Genomic DNA, 23,578 nt, shown 5'->3' with positions numbered 1-23,578 from the left:
CTGTAAACCCTGGATATAATAGAAACCGCTTCAAGGGGGGGGGGGGCAACAGCGCCCCTACTTCCAGCACCTGTGGCCTCGGCTCCAGCAGGGCTGCTGGGCGCTCACATTTCCCTAGCTGCAGCCTGAGGGAGCCCACGATCCAGCGGGGACAGGGACCAGACCCAGTGCCTGGCCAGGGCTGGGATTTCCCTGCTTTCCCCCTGGCACAGGGGCTGCCAGCGCCCCCACTATAAGAACTGCTCCAGTCCCGCAGCTCCTCGCCCGGGATCCGACCCGCTGCAGCCCCGCAGGGCTCTGGGCACCGCGGCGTTCCCAGCGCGTCCGCGCACCTTGGCGAGCCCCGTCCCCGCCCCGCTGCCCCGGGAGGCGGTGGCTGCTGCTCCCCGGGCCCAGGGGCGGGGCCAGCGTCCGAGCCCAGCAGCGCTGCCCGCCCGCGCCAGGCACATCCCTGCACTGCCCGGGGAGCGGAGCGCGGGCTGCAGCGAAGCGGAGCGAATCCGGATTGAGCGGGAGAAGGGCTCCAGGGCGCATGAGATCCAGGGCGCTGTCCACCCGCCGGCCCCCCCGCTGAGCCGAGCCCTGCCCGTGGCTCTCCTAGTCGGAGCCCGAGCCCAGGATGGTGTGGGATGAGCGGGTGGCTGCCCTGTTCCGGAGGAACCTGCAGCCCACCCTCACCTACTGGAGCGTCTTCTTCAGCTTCGGGCTGTGCATCGCCTTCCTGGGGCCCACCCTGCTGGACCTGCGCTGCCAGACCCAGAGCTCGCTCTCCCAGATCACCTGGGTCTTCTTCTCGCAGCAGTTCTGCCTCCTGCTCGGCAGCTGCCTCGGGGGAGTCTTCAAGAGAACGTAAGGCCCCTGGCGAGCTCACCCCTCACCCCATCGGCCGCCCCACCCCGGGGGCCATGCCGGCTTTGATCGAGAACCCAGCGCCTTCCCGGTTCCCCTGCTCACACCTTCCCTCCCTCTCCGGCCAACTTGGTGACACTGAGCTTCCCACGTGTCTTGGCTTTAGCCTCCCTCCCGGCGCTGTACTGGGACTTGTGGGGACGCTCCTTTCGGTGCCCCATTGTTCAGCCGGCAGAGCAGTGCCCTAGTTAAGGTCGCAACATCACTTTTGCTCTAACAGCCCCCAATTTTTATTTAATGTTCCTCCAGCGGCTTGCGACTCTCCCCCTTCTGGCTTGGAACGTCCCATGTTTGGGCTCCACGTCTCCAGCTCTTTCTGTCTCTTTCACATCGCGTCTGAAAACATGTCTTTTAATTTCTCCTCCTTTCCCTACCTCCCCTCTCCCTATTCCCCCACCCCCCACCCCGACTTTGTTTTTGTCTGTTTCTCTGATTGCAGTATGGGACTCAAAGCATCTGGGGAGACAAGCTGTGTGAAAGATCCTACACAAACTAAAACCTTTGTAAGGGGTTAGCCTGGACCTGTAGCCCTCACTCACCTGGGTAGTTCCATTGAAGTTAGTGGAATTGCTCATGGGAGTAAAGGCTGCAGGTTTCATTCTGTGGGAGCCTGATTCTGTACTTGGGTCCATCCACCTTGTTGCATCTGTGTGGAGTGCCACTGATTTTATTGAGCTCAGTGCAGAGATGGTGCATGCAAAGGGGAGATTGCAAGTCTTACTCCACACTTCCCAATATATTTATTTAACCTAATCGTTTAAAAACATTGTAGAAAACCTGTTTTAATAACCCCAGTGTCAGCAATCAAGCTGTTATCTTACGCTCCGGGAGTTTGGGCAAACAAGATTCAACCTCAGACAATAACACTCTAAACATGAAGTTGCTACAGGGTTGAAGAGGATACAGTCGGTATTTCAACTTCACACAAGGCATGTGTGAGTGACAGCAGCAGTCTTTACAAATCAGTCAGGCTTCCTAGTGCAGCCAGACAAGGGATATGTAGCAAATCTTGTGTTAAGATCTCTCTAAAATAGAAAATGTGCAACGGCACTGTTAGAGGTTTCCAAACAGACGTGTACGCTTAGATGTGATGACAGCTATTGCATATGAAAATCAGTTGATTATTTACGGTGTTACTGATCAATGTAGCTGATTTTTGTAGTCTCTATCTGTATTATTATTTACATGATTCTCTTATGGGTATAAAGTGTTTGTTTTTAAACTGTTCTCTGGACTTATGTAGGAGGCATTCAGTAGATAACTCTGATTAGTACCTGCAAAGGGTCTTGGAATTAGCATCGAGGTGAAATTGCCATCCCAGCCGGCACTCCCGGAGCTGCATGGATGGCATTTTGAGTAGAGGAGCCAAGGGCTGTATGTACTTGGAGATGAAATAGTTCTAGAGGCGATCAGCAGAAGCATCTTGACTAGGAGACTACTTGCCAGGTCAGGGGTGGTGCATATTGGAAGGAGATGGTGTGTGGGAAGCTTGCCCTGTCTGTGATATGGATAGTGGATTTCAGACTCCCAGGTCAATAACTTTTGCCAGCACTTCATCTACTGCCTGTGTGTTCGAAGGTGAGATTAGGCAAATGCAGACCTATGATCGCTCAGTCAGAAATGCCAGGTTCATATTGATATGCTTCTTCCTGGTGTCCAGCCTATGCTCCATGGACCTTTTAGGGTTTCCCTAAGAATGGATTTTTGGTGTCTTGGATTTTTAATTCTGTGCGGGGCAAAATGAGCAACCCCCTTCTGCCTTAATAAACCAGGACCCCATTTGTGGCTCTTCGCAGCACAGGCAACATGCTTAAAACGGTTGCTGAAATTCCTATTGGGAAGTGGTGGGTATTTTGGGCAGTGGGGGGTGTTTCCCATGTGTCCAAGGTGCACTGATCTGCATTACAGACCTAACTTTAAAATGTGCTATGGCACCCAACTTTAAGTATATTAGACATTAGCTATTTAAATCCCACAAAGCCCTGATGCGGTGGGTATTATGGCTATTTTACAGATGGGCAAACTGAAGCACAGGGTGGTAAAGCGACTTGCCTGAAGTCACGGCTTGCTAGAATGCTGCGTGATTATAAAGGCTAGAACTCGGGAGCTCCTGGCTCCCAGTCCCATGGTCAGAGCACTAGTCCATGCCTCCTACAGTTAAGAAGGTGATCGCTTCTACTAGAGCTTCCTAAGGCCCCATTGACGTGACAGTCACAATCAAGACAGGAGACCTGGCTCTAATTTGTACTGTAGATGGCATCTGAGCTTTGTTTCTTATATGGCCTAAATCCTAGGATCCTAAATCTGTCTGCTCTACAAAATGGAATGTAATAATCAAGTCAGGGGATAACGATGCTGTTAACTGCGCCACTGGTTGTAACTGTAGCGTAGATGGGGCTCAAGATGGCCTTTGGTTCCTCTAACCAGAGAGTTTAATTAACATTGGGCCAAACTCTGCTCTTGTGTAACCCCACTGAAATCTGGGAGTCTGCAGGCATGTGACAGAGCAGAACATGAGCTACCGTGCCTGGGTTGTTATGAAAATATCAGTCTCGTACACCCATCTTACTGACTCTGGGAGCTGCCCTTTCATCTTACTGTTGGCATCTGCTACGCTGAAACTGTAGGGTGACAAATGCCCTATATAACTGAAAGGAACAGAATTCAGTAAAAGTTGTGAGTGAGCCTTATTCATAAGACTGGCATGTTACTGTCTTATGACTCCGTGTGTTTGTAGTTTTTCTACTGCCCCATGGTACAGAGTTCAGAAGAATATAGCTTTTTATAAGGTGACATGAACAGGGTATTCTCTTGCATGGGTGGTAACAGCTTTTAAGGATATTGCATACCTTTGATCACACCTTAACACTATCTTAGCTTTGTTAGAGAGATGCTCAATTATATGTCAGATCCGTTAGGGCAAAGGAGCTCTATGTGCATCTTCCAGTTGGCAGGTTGGCTTCTTATAAGCAGCCCCGTAGCTCACTGAGGCTGGAAATGGATTAAAGAATCCCATTTTCTTGTGTTCTCTGGACCGGATTATCAGATGAGCTGAGCACAATGGGTATCCGCTGAGAGCTGAATGTTTGTGAAAATCTGACCATAAGTGGCACACTGGGAGCTGATCCGGGCGGAGTCTTTCTGCAAATCTGGCCCTGATTTAGGTGCTTGAATAGGAGCTGATCTCTGGAAAATCCAGCTGGCTGGTGAGTGCTGAATGCTAGGAAACCTGGCCCTGCGCTCTTTTGAGAAGCTGTCGTCTCACTCTCTGCTTACCCCACCTGCCTCAGTTCCTCTAACTGATCCTGATGGTTGATTTTAATACTGGATCCTGCCGTTATTAATAATAATGTCTTATTTTCCCCCTCCACCTTGCACTCCTCTGTGCTGCCCTTCCATGGCCATCTAGTCTCTGCTCTCCTGCCACTCCCATTGCAGTGGTATCTGGGCCCCTGCGCCCTTGTTTGCTTTTTCAGAGGCTGCATCTGTCCTGAGGGTTGGTAGCGTTTCTCCCGCTGTTGGCACAGCACCAAGCTAGCCCCACTGGCGCTAGCCAAGCTGGGGGGATGAATGTGGATCGGACACAGGTGTGTTTGGCACTGTGTGGTGTAACCCTGCTCAGGCTTCCTCCAAAGGTATGTTCCCCTATGTGGTCCTGTGAGGGCAGATGAGATGAGATTCTTTAACTTTCCATAATCCTAAACTCTCTCCCCTCTTGGGCCCTGATCCTGCCCCACTGAAGCCAAGGCCTGTGTCTGTCACTAGGGAAGGCAACAGTGGGAAACACCAGGAATGGTTCTATAGCCACTTCCTCCTCCATCCTTCCCATCTTTCTAAGGTTTTTGTTTAGGCTTCTCCTTCATTTGGCACCATGTGTGGCTCCAGTGTTGGGAGGGACTGAAGGGTGCTGAGTGTGGCACATTTATATAGTGCCTTTCGTTCCTAAGCACCCTAAGACAGCTCTATGAGCATTGGGCCTGACTTTGCAGGGAGACTGAGCATCTGCCGCTCATAGGAATTGCCAGACAGACTCAGACCCCTGGTCCATCCAGCCCAGTATCCCATCTCTGAGAGTGGCCAGCACCAGCTACTTCAAAATCAGTGCAAGAAACCCTGCAGATGCAGGATAATCTGTCTCCCCATGAAGGTCTCATCCTACCGCATCATTAAGAGACTGGCTGAAACCGTGAAGCATGAGGTTCCATATCCCTTCCCCTAGCTCCCCTTGGCTTCAACAAGATGTGGATGCTTCTGAAAATCAGGTTCTCTGTTTGTACAGGAATTCCTTGCCCCCAGTGCGATGCAGCCTCGGGGAGGTGGGGGTGGAAGTGGGGTGGGGGGAAGGAGAGAGATAGCAGATGTTTATGCAAGGCGACACTCCACAACAGGTTAGCACAGGTTACCACTGTATCCCATTGCAGCCAGATGTAGGGGAGACAGAGTATTAACTGCCTGATGAGGTGTGCAATGATTTTTCATCCTCAAGACCTGGGTTTATGTCATGCCTCTTACAAAGATACAGGGAAAGAGCTGTGATTTTCAAAGAAACCTAACAGGTTAGACACCCAACTCACGCTGCCTTTCGGTGGCAATCCAAATCCCACCTCTGGTGTTGAGCTGTGCACTCTTCAAACATAACTGAAAGCAAATGACTTCATTTTGGATTCAGTGGCTGGAAGCGAGCAATTCCTTCATACTCACTAATGCCAGAGTTGGCGGGGGAAGGGGTCAGCGGGGCAGAATGCAAAGTGGGTTCTCTTGGTGCTTGCTACGGGGGCTGTATAAAGAAGTGATGGTATAATTAGTGGTACATTGCTGGAGGCAGACATTTTTGCTATTTTTAAAAAAATCTTTTTAGTGCTTTTTAAGGACATGAAATAATTAGCGATTAATGTTTAACTCCGGTAATGAATGCACTCTCTAACCAAGCCGGGGCAGCTCTGCAGTTGTTTTGCTAACACTGCAGAACATAAAAGGCACTTCTGGGATCTCTGGGTGCACGTTTCTACCATCTCATAGTCACTGGCTGCTCATCCCTACAGTTCTCTTCCCCAGTACGCTCTTGTGATTCCCCTCGGGTGCTGCCTTGTACCTCTGTGGCTCCTTTCTCTTATTTGCCTGTTGTTTTATTCCATGGCCTCATGTCTTTGGGGTTTGTTTTTTCTTTGTTTTGTGAATTTGCTCAGGGTTTTAAAAGGGACTAAGCTGCATGAGAGGCTGGGTTAGTGCCCTGCAAAATGTTGGACCCTCAAAAACAATTCAATTATTTTTCTAATTTGAATACATGGAATTGGGCTCCAAGATAAAACGGGTCGGTGAGTCCAGAATTCCAAGTTTATGCCATCCAGCAGAGTAAGGAAGTAACTTTGCACTTAGGGCTGTTAATTTGCCCTAGGATGTCAAAGTGGATTATAAGCTACTCGGCCTCATGCACTCCGTGAGGCAGGAATTACCCTCCTTTTGCAGATGGGGGAACGGAGGTGCAGAGAGAAGGGGTCTGTCCAAGGCCAGCCAGCCAGCAAATAGCCGTCAGGACTACAGAGCAGATGTCCTGGCTCTTGGCCGGCTGCTCTAGGCAACCTGCTTTGGAGAATGGATTTTGGTTTCCCACAGCCCTTTTCATCCCCTTATCTTAAAGCCCTTGGCAAGGCAGGGAGATAGCTACAGACTCAGCATGCAAATGAGCTTGGCAATCGGCTACTGCCCAGCTCTTGCCTGTTCAGCGACAGGGGGCAGCATGTTGGCTGGGACACTCGAGTTATTCCCCTATGATCCAAAACACTTGCCTTGCTGACCCCCAGAAACGGGCCACCGGTCCCTCTGATCTGAGTCTCCTCTCTGCAGCTGCGGCGTTGCGAATGGCACAGGCGTCCCTCTGTGCTGCATGGCAGTGTCAGCTCTGGGGGGGGAGCTGTGACTTGTGACCCAGAGATGCTGCTCCCAAGCCAAGCTGCTCCCCAGGGACATGTGGCTGTGGGTTTCCTCTGTGCTGCGAGTTGCCTGGGAGCGAGGGGAATGGACGCTGCATGCAGACGGTATCCTTTGCATGCCTGTGTGGGGCTTGGCTATTACTGCTGATCCCTCTCTCTGTCTCCAGCCAGAACTGGAATGTGTTGCATCACCCAGTAACGCCCCCCTCTGGTCGGTTAAGGAGTGACGCTTTCATGTGCCAAAGGGACCAGCCCTGCTCCATCAGAAAGCTGTGGGTGCCTGAAGGGGGAGAGAGGTGCTAATGGGGATGCGGTCTCTAGGGGGACCTATCTGTGCTAGCTGTTCTCTGCTGAGGTTTTACAGAGTCTCACGTTTTGCTAGTCTTGGTCTTTTCAGTGCTTTGCTGTCTGGTCTCTGTTTCCTTCCTTCCTTCCTGCCTTCAGACTTGGCAGCTTCGCAGCGGTGCGATGCCAACCTGGGCTCGGTTTTCTAACTCAGCGAGCTGGCCGGCTCTCACTCACAGTGAGAGTAGCTTGCTCCCTGCTCAGCTCAAAGCAGTCCGGACAGAAGGCAGGGAGAGGGCTTATTACCCGCAGGATCTGTGACGTGATGCACTTGCCCGTCTTATGCTAAGGTCCTTTAAGCTTTTCTGAACCACTCACCTGTGGGAGTGGCTAGGGAAGTAGGAGCTCAGAACCCTTTCAGCTGGTTACAGGGGAAAGACTGAACAGGTCCTGCTGTTGTCATGTAGAGGTGATCCTCACTGGGGATGGAACCAGACTGAACGGAGGAAGGGATCCACTGGGGAAGATGGAACTTCTGGCACCTGAGTGGGTTGTAGCTGGAGCTTTGGGGAAGGTATTGTAGGAGTAGCAAATATTTGTTATGGTAGCACCCAGAGGCCCCGGTCAGGACTGTGACCCCAATGTGCTAGGGGCTATACAAGCAGAGAAAAAAGACAGTTCAGCCTTTTACAGTCTAAGCAGAGGTTAGGTCAGATAGATTATGATGTTAAAATGATCAGTAATGGAAATAGTTGATACTGAACCTGGTATCAGTAGGTTTCAGAATTAACACTCATTGAGAGGAGCACAGCAGCTCATGACTCCTGGAGCTCTTGTGTCAGGTTGTCTGCAGACTCAGACTGACACCGCTGCACCATTTACGCTCAGGTCACGTTTGGAAGGCTCTCTTTGCATGATCCAGTCTAGAAACTTTTAATTTCAAAAGAAACCTGAGAGTCTGCAGCAAATAATGGATCTGCAGCGTGTCAGATACACACGGGGCTGGGTATAGCGTGACTCCATCTCACGGTCACAATGTGCTGCCCCTCTCCAATATAACGCTTGTGGTGTAGAGGGTCCCTAGCACACCATTCAGCAGAGCAAAACCCTGAACGGAGGGCACGTCCCACCTGGCTTGCAGCCTCTCCTCTAGCCATCCTACAACCATTAGGTATCTGGGTAAATTCCACCTGATTAAAGAGGTTTCAGCCCTTGATGTGGTGATCAAGGTTATCGCCTCCCCTCCATGCAAACATTGGGTGAGATCATGGGATGTGGGCACGAGGACTTTAACGTGGTGCCTGGGGCTGGATGTGCAGGGCAAAGCTTGGAAGAAAGCCTCAGACAGCCGTCCTGCTTGCTCTGTGGTGCTGCAGCCAGGAAAGGAAGGAGTGAACTCCCAGAAGGCAGGTTCTTGCGGAGATCCAAAGTTAGGGCAGGAGACAAGCCAAATGGGGAGACGACTAGAGCAATAAATGCGCTGTTGAAATCAGACATTATGGTGCCCGTACCCTAGTCAGGTTATGTGTGTCCCTCCAGAGAATACAATATCTTGTCATGGTTTAGATACAAACTGAATGGATTTAGCTTTTCCTAACGTGACATCAGTGCGATTGGTGGCCCTGGGGGCTGGAGTCTACCCACAGCGCAGGTGCAGCATGGTCAACGCCATATTTTCACTGCCAATATGCCCCCTTTTGGCCTCTACAGGGGAGCAAGGAGTTAAGTGTCCATGATGCATTCAGTCCACAGTGCCTCTGAGACAAGCAAGAGGTGGGGGTGGCTGGAGGGGTAGGGTAGTGGTGGGACCATGTCACCTATTGGGAATAGATGGAGGCTGTCACGTACCCGCTGCTCATCGGTTACCAGCTGACAGTGCCTTGGTGACAGCCTGCTGCTGTTATTGACCTGGCTGGGAGCTAAACTTGTGCTTATCGCCAGGCCCCGCTTCCCAGTCTCTTGAACTAGTCCGTCCTGCTCACCCCTACCCCAGCAGCTGAGCCCGTAACTAAGGGACATATTTCTGTGGCCTGTGTTGGACAGGAGGTCAGACTAGGTGATTGCAATGGTCCCGTCTGGGCTTAACATGCGTGGAAACCATGCTAAGGGCCAAAACCTGCCTCCCTGCAGCGTACCCGGATCCTACGTCCGTTGTCCGATCAAGGAATATCCCTCATAATCCTTTCCCCACCATGTGCTGAATGATAACGTAGCCAGCGTAGTGAATGGTGCCTGCACCATGGGCCGATCTGCAGTGCTCCAGTGGCCCTGAATGCTCGGGGGATGGGGCAGGCCTGTTAATACACTAAGAATGCTACTGCCTGGGGATAGCTGTGGGTGTGTCCTGGTGCACAGGTCGATGTCCTGGCTGGACAGTGCTCTCCCCGAGGTAACTCTGTCCCTTTGTTTCCTCTCTCCTGGCTCAGGTTGTCTAAGTCCCTGGTCGCCCTCTTTGCATCGTCCCTCGCCATCTCTGTCGTCTTCGCCATCATCCCTCTCTGCCACAATGTGGTGGTGCTGGCTGTGGTCATGGCCGTGGCGGGACTGGCCATGGGATGCATCGACACCATTTCCAACATGCAGCTGGTGAAGATCTACCAGAAGGACTCGGCCATCTTCCTGCAGGTGAGGCAGATGCGTTGGCTTCCCCTGGGGCAGTTCTGTCGGGACGCAGCAGCTCTTGCTGTATTTCTGTCATTGGGTCTCGTTCTTTCAGGAGGAGGCTCCAACGGCAGGGGAGAGCAGAAAAATTAACCTCTTGGCATTTGTCCTCTCTTCCAGGCCCTTCACTTCTTTGTGGGGTTCGGGGCCCTGCTGAGCCCGCTGATAGCTGACCCTTTCCTCTCGGACACCAACTGCATCCTGTCTAACTCCACGCTCAACGCCACCAGCAACCTCCCTCACATCCGCAAGTCGTTGGTCCCCCACCATCCCGGCAACCTGTCGCACTACGAGCTGCCGATGAAAGGGATGGTGGTGACACGCGTGTCTTACGCTTTCTGGATCATGGCCCTGATCAACGTGAGTATCGCGGCTTGGTGTACCAACGGGAGTCCTCTGTGTCCCGTGCCTTAGCTCTGCCTCTGCGTGGTGCTGCGGCTTGTTGTTCCCGCTCCTCCCCGGGCACCGCGGTTTGCCTGCCTCCAGCAGCAGAAGGAAGCACCAGGGCCATAGAGTCTCCTCCAGCAGCCAGGCTGGAGTCAAGGCTGTGGATTAGCTCCGTGGCCTGGGAATAAGTAGGCAGGAGAAGGATTTGCTCCCTCTTTTCTCATAGGGAGCTCCCCCAGGCCTAGCTGAGATACTGGGGCCCAAGACTGGGCCATAGGGACTCAATTCCTTCATGATTTGACTTTACAATTGAGGGCCAGCACTAAACTGTGGCAGTTAATGCTTAATGGGATGGTGGCTTTAAGGCCCTGTCTCCGTCCCATTGCGTCCTGACCTGGAATCCCACAGGCAGTGAGATGCCGAGAGCCCCTCCGGCCTCCGCCAGGAACTGGATCCCCTGAGTGGTCATTGCCCCTGCACTGGAGTTCAGCCCAGTTCCCGGCTCTCCCCTCTCATCCCGCAGCCAGACAGGGCCCCCGGGTTGGGGGTGGAGGTCGCTGCAAAGGTCGCGCTGGCAGCTCAGCCAGCCGGCACGGGTGACTGCGGTTGGTGAATATTCAGACAGGGAAGTAGGATTGCTGCCAGCAGCCCCCTCCGAGCTTTCCAATTTGCGCCGGACATTGGAACCTTGGTGTGAAGGCCCCTCCGCTACCCACCCCCACCCCGCCATCCCTGCTCACTCCATGCAGGGCAATGTTTTAATAGGGTGTGGTGTGGTGTTTCCCAGCAGCTATCTGGGAAACCTGCATGGCTTGGGATCCTGGGCCCTTCCATGCCCTCAAGGCTCTTCTGGTGTAAACCTCCCACACACCCAGTCTGGGCCTTTTCCCTGGGAGATGGGCAGCAAGGAACACGCTGTCAGCCCAGCCCAGCTCCTCTCGCTCACTCCTCAGCCGTCTGGTCCTCGTGTGCCAGGCTTTCCCCTGCAGCACATTCCTGGGGCGGCCTGGAGCAGCTGTTGATCAGCAGGCTATGATGCAGTCAGACTTCTGGGTAGTCCCTGATGTGCTGCCATGAGGGGGGAGCTGCGCATTCGCCCTGAAGGGGAGCGTGATGCAGAATGTGACAATAAATCCTGTTGTTCCCACCTGATGCCAAGACCCCACCAGAGCTTAGCAGGGTCAGTGCTTGAGTGGGAGACCTGGGAGGAGCAGGGAGGGTGCAGTGGGAAGCTGTGTTAATGGTTCAAAAGGTGGCATTTTTCCATCTCGCACTGTTTGCAAGAGTAGAGGTGTTAGCCCCAGTGTCCTGGCCAGCTACCAACCTAGGTAACTGCTTCCTGCCTCCCCGCGCCCCCTCTTTTGGATTCAATAGTTTTCACTTCCTGTCCTGAGGACTGGGATTGGTTAGATTCACATCTGGACTGGTGCCAGGAGACCATTCCTAGAGACCAGTGAAAGGATTAATGGGCCTGGTGTCTTGCAAATGTCCACGGGGAGACAAGTGTTGTACGTTGCAAGGAAGCTGAGAGCCCAGCTCTCCATCAGTGGATGTCGCGTTATTCTGGCCTTGACTAGTCGTGCGATCTCTGACCTGGGCTCACCCTTTCGGACTGCCTGAGTGCTTTCCCCGCTACTTCAATTCAAATGGATATTAAGGGGTCGTCGTCTTGAGAGTCTGTACAGCTAGCATCCACTGCGCTATACTCTCTTGTAGCTGAGGATCTCGGCTTTCCAATGGCATAAAGCGGTTTGTCAGAGATCAGCTGCTGAAAACGGCACCTGAACTGAACTGAGAGGAGACAAGATGGTGTCTAGAATGACACGGCTTTGCCTTGTTACCAATCGAGGCTGGAAACAATCTGACATTATGATTGTTGTATAGTAGCACCTCCAGGCTCCAGCCGAGATCAAGCTGTGTAAGGTGCATTGTGAGAGACAGTCTCTGCCCTGAGTAGCTTGCAGTCTAAGTAGACAAGCACAGGTAGGAGACCGGCAGTAGTGGTATGCCTGTGTGACCGGTGGAGAACCGAGGCACAGAGGGTTAAAGTGATTTGGCTGAGGTCCCACAGGGAGTCTGTGGCAGAGGCAGGACCCAGATCTCCTGAGTCACAAAGCCTTGACTCCCCAGCCATCTTTCCTGTCGGTATTTCAGTATAATGGGTCCTTGTAATGTTTCCAAGTAATGATCAGAGAGGGAATGTTAATCTTCACATGCAGCAGTGAGTCCCAGATGTGTGTGTGTCTGTCTGTCTGCCTCCAGAGATGGATTCTGGCCATTCTCGGGCAGCGAGTAGCACACGAGTTACAGCTGGAAAACACTTGCAATAAAAGCAGTCAGTTGATTGATGCCATATACACAGCAGCTTTTGCTGGTGAAACAAAGGGATGACTCGCACTCTTCTCACCAGGCAACCAGATGCACTCTCTCCTTCTGTACAGCTGGTATCAAGTCCAATGGCCTGCCTGGGTAAGGGGCTCATGTTTTCCTCCACCCACTCTGTTCTGCTACCCCTGCTGTGCCCTCTTCTCGTAGACAACCAAAGCTGACGTCCTCATCCTCCCGCTAGGGCTGAGTGCCCTCCCTTGGGGCGCTAGCACCAAGATAGTAAATGGTGCTGATCAATCAGATGAGCACTGCCTGCCTGCCTGCTCTGCAACCCAAGTATGTGGTGTTATTCCTGTAACCCATCTGAGCTCAGCTCTCCAAGGCAGGATTCGAACCCAGGGCTCAGTAGCGAGCAGTGCAGGCAATCCATAGGGGTGGATGGAGTGCGCCAAAAGAGGAGACCTTGTGGTTAAGGCACTTGACTGGGACTTGGGTGGTCTGGGTTCTGTTCCAGGCTCTCCCAAAGTCTGCCTGAATGACCTCGGGTGAGTCACTTCAGCTGTGCGTGCCTCAGGTCCTCCTCTGTAATGGGGGAAATGGCCTTGCCTGTGTGGAGAGGTTGTGAGGAATCATTCATTAACGTTTGTAAGGTGCTTGGATAGCGTGGTGATGGGGCCAGAGAAATTCCAGCAGAGAGAGTGATGATAATTCTCTGCATCCTGTAGCGCCATCCCTCGAAAGATCTCAAAGCACAGTCACGAGTGGTGGGTTAATTCAGTTCATTTTATTTATCTCTATCCTTTCCATGTGCTTACCAGGACAGTTCTGCTCGCCATCTCTCCCTACATACAGCTGGCTAAAGTCAGAGTGTTGACCGTGGCTGACCGCCTAGCCAAGCTGTCCAAGATCCCATCCCATTCCCTCTCCCAGCCCCAGACTGACGTGGGGAGCAGCCCATGGTCATAGAATCATAGAATATCAGGGTTGGAAGGGACCTCAGGAGGTCATCTAGTCCAACCCCCTGCTCAAAGCAGGACCAATCCCCAACTAAATCATCCCAGCCAGGGCTTTGTCAAGCCTGACCTTAAAAACCTCTAAGGAAGGAGATTCCACCATCTCCCTAGGCAACCTCTAAGGAAGGAGATTCCACCACCTCCCAGCACATACATGCTGTGCTAGGCAGAGGAACAGGTTTCTTCACACCATCTTGATCTCTCCATGTGCTTATAAACCAAAACACCGCTCAAGTGCATCTCACAGCTGGTGTTCATTAAGCTGAGGTCTGTGCAGCCTGTTTGATGCACTTCTCATTGCATCAGCCTAAACAGTGAAGCAAACAGTACAAAGCAAGACTGTCATTGCAGAAGAACTCAACAGGGTGCAGCCTCCTTAGGGTGAGAATCCTACGTTACTTACCTCTAACTCTGTGTCTGCTATGGCGGGAGGTGTCCTCTCTATTTTAGCAATCGTCCCTGGACCGAGTAAAGGCTGCGGTTAATGTAGGCTTTGATGTGCAGTGGCAGTGCTTGATGGTTTAGTTTTTGTTGTGGCCCGATCTTGTTCCCAGCGAAGTCAATGGGAGCTTTGCTCTTCGTTTCATTAGGAGCAGGATTGGGCCCCAAATGATGTCTCGGTTCAGATGTTCAAAAATGGCCTCTAGAATTGTATTCGCCATTTTCTTTGCATCCTGGTTTCTGGGCGTGCAAACTCAGGGGGTGTTTCTACTGCAATCACAGTGTGTGACTGCAGCTCGAGGAGACCTGCCTCGGTTTAGCTCGGGTCGCGGACAAAGATGCTGCGGCAGTGCCCACTGCAGCACGGGCCGTGTAAACCCATCTGGAGCCCTGGATGGTTACTCCCAGGGCTAGCTTCTGCTTCATTACTGTGGTACCAGAGCAGAGCTAGGTAGATTAAAGCTAGCTTGGGTATGTCTCTTGGAGCTGCAGTCACATCCTGTGATTGCGGTATGGGCATACCCTCAGAAACCACATTTGTGCACACCGAGGAAGAAATGTGGTGTGTAACTAGTTGACTCGCAAGCACAAAGGCAGTTTGCACTTCCATCAGGGTGGGGGTTTTCAAACAGGCAGACTTGGGCTTGAAAAACTGTGGATGCAAAAACGGAATGATGTCCACTGGAGGCCCATTTAGTGAAGCCCTTTTTTGAAACGTAGCCCTTTATGTAGCATGAGACGCTGGTAACAAATGTCAAGGAAAGCTGGGAAGCAGGGCACACCTTCTGTAAACTTCTTGGGGGGGGGGGGGGGATGTCTCCTGCCAAAGTAGCATCTTTGTTCTCTTTCCCAAGTTGCCTGTGGGCACAGGGACTAAATTTGGCCTTCCTGTTGAATTACACAATCCAAACCAGTAATTCTAGTTTAACAAGAGCAGTGTTAGATTGGGATTGGCATTGTCTCTGCCACATTTCAGAGAAAATACGGGCATAAACTAAGCAAACAGGTGGAAAGGATCTGGTTAGACTGAAGGCAGAAGATGGGAGGAGATGATAGCCTTGTATAGGGAAACTTTTTAGTTTCCACTTCTCTCCTCAATGAAGTTTTTATCCCTGACGAAGGGAGATAAATCCAGATCTCAAATACTCTAGGAATTTCGCATTCCCAAAGCAAGTTCTTCTCTTTATGCATTCCTGCCTTGCCACCAAACATGCTGAAAATCTATTTAGATGGAAAGAATCCAACTTTAATCAGGTTAATATATGTGGCTTGGAAGTGGGGCAATCACACCACTCATGTCTGAAAGGTGTAAACGTCAATGAAAGAGAGAGAAACTAATTAGTACAATGAAATTAGGAGCAAGGGGATGAAATGAAGTAGGCTTTAGAGGTGGCCGAAAATTTTTTGGCTGCCAATTTTCCATTGAAAAATGCAGTTTTGTCAAAATCTAAACATTTTTGGGGGAACGAGTCTAATCTGACCCCATTTTCTATAGGAAAAAGTCAAAATGAATTGTTGTGATTTTCTTGTTTCAACTTTTATATTCTATTAAAACACTAACATTATTGTTTATTATATTACCCAGTATTTTGTAAACCTTTTTGTCTTATCAAAGCAAAATGATTCAACATTACCAAAGTGTTCCAATGATTTTCAATCAAAACTGTTCAGCATCTTCATTTTGCGGGAGACGTTGAAATTTCAGCTTTTCGTTCTGATTTGAACAGAAGCAAGATTCAACGCGTCAGAGTTCTCCGCAGAATGGGAACTCTAGTCCCGCTCTGGAAGTGCAAGTTCCTGTTTGTCTGGGGGGGGGGAATTATCCCAAAGGAACTGGGGGAAGCTTCTTTGCTTGGGTTCTTAAGAAGTAGGCTGGGGGTTATCCCTGTTTTGAAACAGAATCTAGAGATGGAAGAGAACTATGATTTTAACTGTATTTGCCATCTTGATGCACCAATTTATTGAGTTTAGAATAAAGAGCAAATTGAGACAAATTGAGAGGAAGGTTGGTCCAATGATTGGGGTGCTACCCTGGGACTGAGAAGAGCCAGGTTCAGTTCCCTGTTCCACTACGAACTGAATGTCCTTGGGCAAGTTACTTAGTCTCTTTATGCCCAATTCCCCATGTTTAAAATGGGGACAATGGCAGTGCCTACTATACCGGGGTGTTGTGATGATAAATAGACCAAAGACTGTGATACACTCACATACTATGGTGATGTGGGCTATAAGAAGTCCCTAAGATAGAACAGGAGAGAGGAATAACACCTGAGTTTATTGAGAGCTGACACGAAACAGCAAGATCTAGTGAGAGATTCTGACCGCTTCCTTACCACTGCAATCCACCAGCATTTCCCAGCAAGAGGCTAAGTTGAAAAAAAAAACTCTGGGTCAAATTCATTGCTACTGAAGTCTGGGGATTACCCCAGGAGAGAATGGGCCAGGAACCAACTTTCATCGCCTGGTTGTCCCCCGAATGGATGGCCCTGCTAGCTGCTTGGGGAAACAGGAGCCTTTCCAAACGTAGACAGAGCCTTGAAAAGGTTATCCTTTTCAACACCTCATCCATGGGGGTGCATCTTCAGCCCCGTGGGTGGGGCAGTTAGCCATGTAACGCCTGCGTCTGTTCCTGTATAGTTCTGTTTAGGATCGCCGCAGGGTATAAGGAAGTCTCGTTAAACCATGTGCCAAGCAGCCAGGTGTTAGCCTAAGAAAACCAAGCCTCTCCAAGGAGCAAGTTCCTTTAATAAACGTGTCGGCCCTGCCCCAGATAGCTTGGCAAACAAACCACCTCCGTGAGCCAACACAGCTCCTCACTGTTTGCCCTTTTCTGGTGGAACATATGGAAATATCAAAGGAGGACAGAGGCAGCTGGTTCTATAAGACACTTGGCCGAACTCAGGCAAGCAGTGTGAGCACGCTCCAGAAGGTGTGTGTAACTAATGAGAAATCCCAGGCTAAAGCCTTAGGGACGAATTTGTCGCCTTGTGTGACTCCACTAACGTCAGTGCACTTTGTGCCAGGGGTGAGTTTGGCTCCTTGCTTAGTGAAACATTCCCCTGCAAAGCTAGTGTGGTGATCTCTGTTTGCTCATCTAACAAATAAGCTGCTTTGATTGGTCGACTCCCCACCCCATACACTCACCCTGTGCTAGTTTGAGTGACATCAGCCTCTCCCATAGCCACGGTGGTGAGGCGTGGACGTCGCCCCTGGCTTTTATCCAACCAGCTTGGAGTTGGTTTCAGATCAGAGACGGATCGGGAGCCTGCTCTCTTGGTTCCCCCGTTGTCTGCACAGAGCCCCTTTCAGATTGCACCTTCCGCGTCGAATGACCAATCTCATGTGCACTGGTGTCCTCACTTCCGGCACAAGGCTAGGAATCAATCCACACTTCAGCAGCGCCTTTCCCATCAGTGGCTGGTTGCTGTGGTGGGTGTAATCCTGACCCCATTGAAGTGAATGGCAAAATTCCCATTGATTTCAGCGGGGCCAGGATTTCACCCTGCATTGTCTAATATGAGAGAGGGAATCGTGTGTCTAATGGCTACAGCAGGAGACTGAGACTCAAGACTCCTGGGTTCTATTCTTGCCCCAGGCACTGACTTGCTGTGTGATCTGTGGTGAGTCACTTATTCGCCCCGTGCCTCAGTTTCCTCTCACCTGTAAAATGAAGATGATCTTTACCTTCCTCGTCTGAGGGTTACAATAATAATACGCTTCTCATCCGGAGATCTCAAAGTGCTTTACAGTGATCTGTGCCATTATCCCAAAAGGGGACAATACGAGGCACGGAGAGAGGAAGTGACTCGCCCAAGGTCACCTGATTAGTCATTAGTGGAGCTGGGACTAGAACCCGATTCCCGGGGCTGCGTCCTGTCATCCTGTCGTCCGCACCAGACTGTTGTACTCCTTGAACAGTTAATGCCTGTAAAGCTCTTTGAGCACCTTGGGCCAGAGGTGCTACAGAAAGGCAAAGACTGAATACGCTCTGTGCATTAAACCAAAGGTATGCAGAGACTGTGACCTTCTCCTAGAAAATTAAACATCTCCTGACACTTCGCTGTTGGGAACATTGGATTGCTTGAGTACCAGAATGGGAATGATGTGTATGTACGTGCTTGATCAGTGGTACTCATGCATCCTAGAGTTAGGGTGGCCTCATCTCAGGACTTGGAAGCTCAACTGATCTCCCTCTTGCTCTGCATTGCACAGCTGGCTATCGTTGCCTTCTAGAGAAGCAACCGGTCTTGGCCACTGCTGGAGTCAGGGTAGCAGATTTGAATGGCCTGGTGTCCTGATCCAATCTGGCCGTAGAGAAACTCCATCCGTCTTCATGAATGAAGCAGCTCGCTTCTGAGCAGCGGATGTGCCATTCTGATTCACTTTGTTGCATGTAGTTGGCTGCCACATTTCACTCCAGAGGCGGCTGCACTATGTTGGTGGGTGAAAATCTGACTGTGGGTGGTATCAGAGAGGGCTCTGAATGTTTGTTACACAGTTCTAGAGTTTGGTTCAGGCCATTGCTAATTCTGGTGTGAGGTTCACTTGGTATTATTTGTATTAAGGTAAGGCCTAGAGGCCCTAAACAAGAGGCCCCATTCTGCTAGGGGCTGCACATACACATAATGAGACAGTCCCTGCTCTGAAGAGAGAGGACGATGATTATCCCTGTTTCACAGATGGGCCCTGATGCCCAGAGAGGTCAAATGACTTGTCCAAGGTCCCACAGGGAGTGTTTGCACCCTGGATTCTTGAGTCACAGTCTAGTACCTTACCCACAGTGGCCTCCCTTTTATTCACACACACTTTGGATCCTTTAGGATGGAAGGTGCCGTGTAGATACATTGTGAGAGGGTCTGCAAGGTTTGCTAAGCTGCTATTTTATTATTGTTGCAAATCCGCAATTAAAATATGGTCCTGACCTCCGGAAGGATTAGAACTATCAAATGAATACATTTTTCTTCCATGGGACCGAACTAATTGTTCCCATTCCCATTGTTCCCAAAACAATGGAGTCCTCGTAAATGAATTCAGTGAGGAGAGGAGGGGGGGAGAAATCCTCCATACGTTTAAATAACACCCTGAGCCAACAAAAACCAGGAAATTCAGCGTTAGCGCTCACACTTGCTCACAGATGTGTAGAAAACAAAACCAAGTGGCCAGAGCTGGGAGAGACTGTGAGCCGTAACTTATGGATTTCCTGGCTTTCTCTCTCGGTTTGTCACAGAATAAACAGGACTTCAGTTGGGGGGGGGGGAACCTGACTTTACTTAATTCCCTTTATTTTCCCTTCAAACAAAAAGGAATAAATCCCTGTGGGGCTAAAGGCACCACTGAGTCGTGGGTGTGAGAAGCCCAACCTAAGGCATGACCTTGGACTGACGCTGCAGAGAAGTGCCAGGTGGCATTGCACCAATGTGTGTTGGCACAGTGACAGCCCTGGAGCCGGCTCACCAGCGAGCTGCAGCTCTGTCCGGGCAGGGCTAGTGTTGGTGAGCTCTTTGCAGCAGTGACTGTCCTTGACCACCCCCGGCACAAGGGAGACCCTGAATTCAGTGGGAGCCTCTAGGTGACACTGCAGTATAAATAGGCCGAGAGGGGCAGCTCAGTCTCCATTCAGCCCGTGGTCTTTCAACGGAGGCTGCCAAAGAGGAGGCCAGTGAAAGCTTGTTGTGGGAGTGCCATGATTCTTGTGATGTGGGCACTGGGCGGAGACTCTCAAATTCTTCTGATGCCAGACACTAGTTAGCCACCGAGTGCTAACAATGAGGGCTGGCTGGAGAGGTCCCATCCAAACTGGCTCTTTGACTGAACAACACTTTGTGTGCAAACTGTCTGCTTTCCACAGGAAAACTTGGATATTTTTCAGCAAAACAATAACTCCCAGGAACCAAAGTATTTCAGTTGTGAAATGCTGCCGCGGTGCTTCATGGTATTTGTATTTCAGGAGCCTTCATGTTCATTCCCTTCTATGAGCTGGGCTCCCCAGCTGGACTTCACCTCCCATGATGCACCATGGCCACAATGCCCGGCCTCCTCTCACTAGGAGGTGAGTCCCTGGTGCACCCTGAAGAATGGAGTCCTCGCTGGGCCGGGCTCCCTAGTGGGAGCATGAGGCACCGCTGCCGCATTTCAGAACTGAAATATTTCGGCTTTTGCAGTGCTGCTGAAAAATTTGACATTTGTCAGCCAGTTCTTTGTTCACCCCCAATATGCCAAGCAGCAATTGACAGCCTCCTTCTTTCACTGCCAGCACCTCGAGCCCTCCAGCTCTTCCTTCATCCCCCAGTTGGTTGGAACAGAGGGAAGGTGGGGTGTATGTTAGCCAAGGGCCTTTGCTCTGTTACCCATAGCTTCGAGGAGGCTTACGCCCACTAGGCTGGATTCAAATTCATACAAGCTTATGCCCATTGGAAGTTGAGTCCAACACCATAACCACTCAGCCATTCTGGTGAGCACCTCCCTAGGTGGGAGCAGCTCCTGCCCCTGGAGGAACAAATCTGGAGATCGGGCATTTGATTCAGAGAGAGAAAAAATCCAGGCTGGCTGACCTGCCCTTTCCCATTGCTCCCCCAGCTACCAGTCCCCATCGCGGTGTTCTTCCTGCTCTACAAGGAGAGGCTGGTGCCCTGTTTCCATAACGGGCGCCGCCCGCTGCTGTCTGCAGACGAACTGGCGATGGAAACTCAGCCAGCTGAGAAGGACAATCATTCCATCACGTTGCAGAGAGCCCCATCAGACAGAGGTGAGATGACGACAGTCCCTTCCCCCCAAGGAATGTGGTTTCCAAGACGAGGACACGGGATGGGCTCAAACTGAACCTCCGGGAGTGGGGAGGTGCCATGGAAACATCAAGGCAGTGTAACATCTGCAAAGGGGCCCCAATCCCCCATAGCTCCCATTCATATCAGCAGGCAACCTGCGGGCAGTGGTGAACCTAGTCTCTTGCTATTGCTGGTGTGCGTAGAGCAGCTATGTGCTCATGCTTTCGTGGATAACCTTTGTGGTGTTCTACTCTAATGGCTTGACCTGCACTTTGGGTCACAGATCCAAGTCGGAGGGATTGGGCTTGGCTGGAGACTGGCTTTCCCTTTAAACTGTCTGTCTTGGCCAGCAGGTCCATCGGGCGTTGAATTACTGCCAAATGCACCTATTCCTGCATGTTAGTTTTGCCCAAAACAGGACTGCAGATTTGATTATTGTTTATATTACGGTAGCACCTAAAAGCCCCAGCCAGGATCACCATGCTAGGCCCTGTACTCACCCAGAGAGTCAGTCTCTGCCCGAAACAGACAAGACAGACAGTGGGTGGGAGGGTGAGCAGAGGCACTGAAAGTGGTGAAGTGACTCACCTGAGGCCACACAGCCAGTTGGTGGCAGAGCTGTGAAGTTTCCTGACTCCTCTGTTCACTGCTTGAGCTTTGGGAGTGCACTGCCAGCCCTGTAGGTAGAGCGCTAGACTATGGGTAAGATGTCTGAGACCCTAAGTGACTTAGGCCCCAAACCTGTGACATGGAAGTCAAGGGGAGTTTGGCCACTGAATTGAAGGCAAGGGCCCTCGTGACTAAGGGCAAAACTTTCAGAAGCACCCAAGTGATTTAGGAGCCCCAGCCCCAGGTATTTTCAATGACGAAACAAGCGATATCCATAAAAGTCCAACTTTGCCAATAGAACTGCATCTACACTAGGGACTGCAGCTGTCATAGCTGTCATCAGGTGCACACCTTGACCAACAGCTAGCCTGACAGAGGTCTACAAGGCAGACCTGGCCTTAATAACGCAGGTAACGACACTTTTCTTTACAATGAAGTAAAAGACGTGAGGTGAGTCTTTTAGGCAGAGAGAATTGGGGCAGGGAGAGAGGAGATACTGCAGAGAGGGGAGTGGACGCTTGACCACATCTATGGTACAGACTTCTGGTGGCTTCAGTTTGTCAGTCAGGGGTGTGCAGAGATATGACTCCTGACCAAGAGAGCTGTCCTGGTAAAAGCCCTACTGTAGACTTAATTATAGTGAATCAACTATGCTGGCAAATACACAGTTGCTTGTATAATCTGTGTCCACACTAGGTGAACTTTGCCGGTGTAGTGTATTAAGCACTTGTGTAGACGTAGCACAGGGTCCAAAGCTGTGTGCACCTTAACCCTGATCTTTTACTCTGCTGGAGATTTTTACTAATGAGAAATGTGGTCAAAGCACAGGATGGGTGGCCAAGGATTCCTAGCAGCTAATCTCGGATGACTTTTGAGGCCACTGTTGGTTGTTAATTTATTCATATGCAGCGATCTGTGTTACCTTGTCCTCCCCCCAGTTTGTTGGTCTGTCCAGCTCTCAGGTATTGTCTAATTGAATTCTTTGGGGCAGGCACCGTCTTGGTAGTGTTTGTCTGTGCAGTGCTCAGCACAGGGGAGCGCTGATCCTGGACTGGGGTCTTTAGGCACTACCACAGTAGAAAGAAATGGGCCCGATTCTCCATTGCCCTGCACCTTGTGTTGTCATTTATACCAGTGCAAAAGTGCAGGTGAAGCAGGACTCACTGGAGCTGGCTGAATCTTTTGAATCAAGTGGGGGTTTTTTGTTGGAAAATGTCTGATTTTCCAAAAAAGAAATTTTGCATTGATAATTCTACTTTTTTTTTTTTCTTAAACCCCCAATGGCTATCAAATTTTCATTTAACAAACAGCAGGTTTTTGGCAACTGAAACGTGTCTGGTTAGTGACATTTTTCACTTGCCAAAAACCTGCTTTTTGATCATGTTTCAATAACACCCCCCCTGATATTTTTTAGGGGGGGGGGGCAGAAAGTCCAATTCAAATGCCCTGAAATGGAAATAAAATTGATTTGATTTATTGGTAAAACCAGGTTTTATTTTTTTTTAACCAGCCCCTGTTCTAACTCAGCATGGTCACAACAGTGCAGGGGACTGGACTAGATGACCTTCCGAGGTCCCTTCCAGTTCTATGATTCTGTGATTCTGTCTTACACATGTGCTCTCTAGGCTGGAGTAAATGACTGCCCAAGACGCAGGACAGGAGAAAATCGAGCTCCATAAATAATGCTAATTCCTTTTGTGGCCCTGGCAAATCCTTTCACTTCCCCATCATGCCATTCCCCCCCCACACACACACACACAAGGCGGGATAGTTACTACCTTGTAAACTGTGTAGTAGACGAAAAACCCACTCAATGTGCCAAGCACTTTATTAACTTTATTGAAAGCTACCATGGTTTTTTTCACTCCATCCCTCATTTATTCTTTGTGCAACATTAGTCCCAGCCAAGATCATGGCTCCACAGTACAGATACATGGGAAGAGACAGACCTTGCCCCAAATAACAGTCTGCATAGACCAAGGGTTGGAGGAAGTAAAGGTTGTTACCCCCATTTTACTGAGGACTAGTGAGACTCAGGGATTTGCTCCCAGAGGCATCAGGGAATGGGGTCCCGGGACTCTCGCCACTGCAATCAGAGTGGTGACTGCAGCCCATGTAGCCATACTGAGCTAGCTTTCGTCTCTCAATAGCAGTGAAGCCGCAGCGGCATGGGCTGTATGAGCCCGCCGAGGTCCTTGGGTTTGTACTACTACTGACTGCAGTGTAGACCTCGCCTCAGACTGTAAGCTCT

The 23,578-nt window shown here is 50.6% G+C and overlaps 1 protein-coding gene across 1 annotated transcript in view; it reads left to right on the top strand.

Annotated features, from left to right (window-relative positions):
- Nucleotides 1–425: 425 nt before the first annotated feature.
- MFSD4A (major facilitator superfamily domain containing 4A) overlaps nucleotides 426–23,578 on the top strand; it is a 36,693-nt gene continuing 13,540 nt past the window's right edge. The window contains exons 1-4 of the mRNA XM_054027306.1: nucleotides 426–849; nucleotides 9,551–9,749; nucleotides 9,906–10,145; nucleotides 20,531–20,699. Of these exons, the coding sequence (XP_053883281.1) occupies nucleotides 620–849; nucleotides 9,551–9,749; nucleotides 9,906–10,145; nucleotides 20,531–20,699 (838 nt within the window). The 5' untranslated portion in view covers nucleotides 426–619. The remainder of the gene's footprint in view (nucleotides 850–9,550; nucleotides 9,750–9,905; nucleotides 10,146–20,530; nucleotides 20,700–23,578) is intronic.

Source organism: Malaclemys terrapin, chromosome 4 (genome assembly GCF_027887155.1).
Source record: "Malaclemys terrapin pileata isolate rMalTer1 chromosome 4, rMalTer1.hap1, whole genome shotgun sequence".
Taxonomy (NCBI): Eukaryota; Metazoa; Chordata; order Testudines; family Emydidae; genus Malaclemys; species Malaclemys terrapin.
This window is presented reverse-complemented; position numbering and strand designations above follow the sequence as displayed.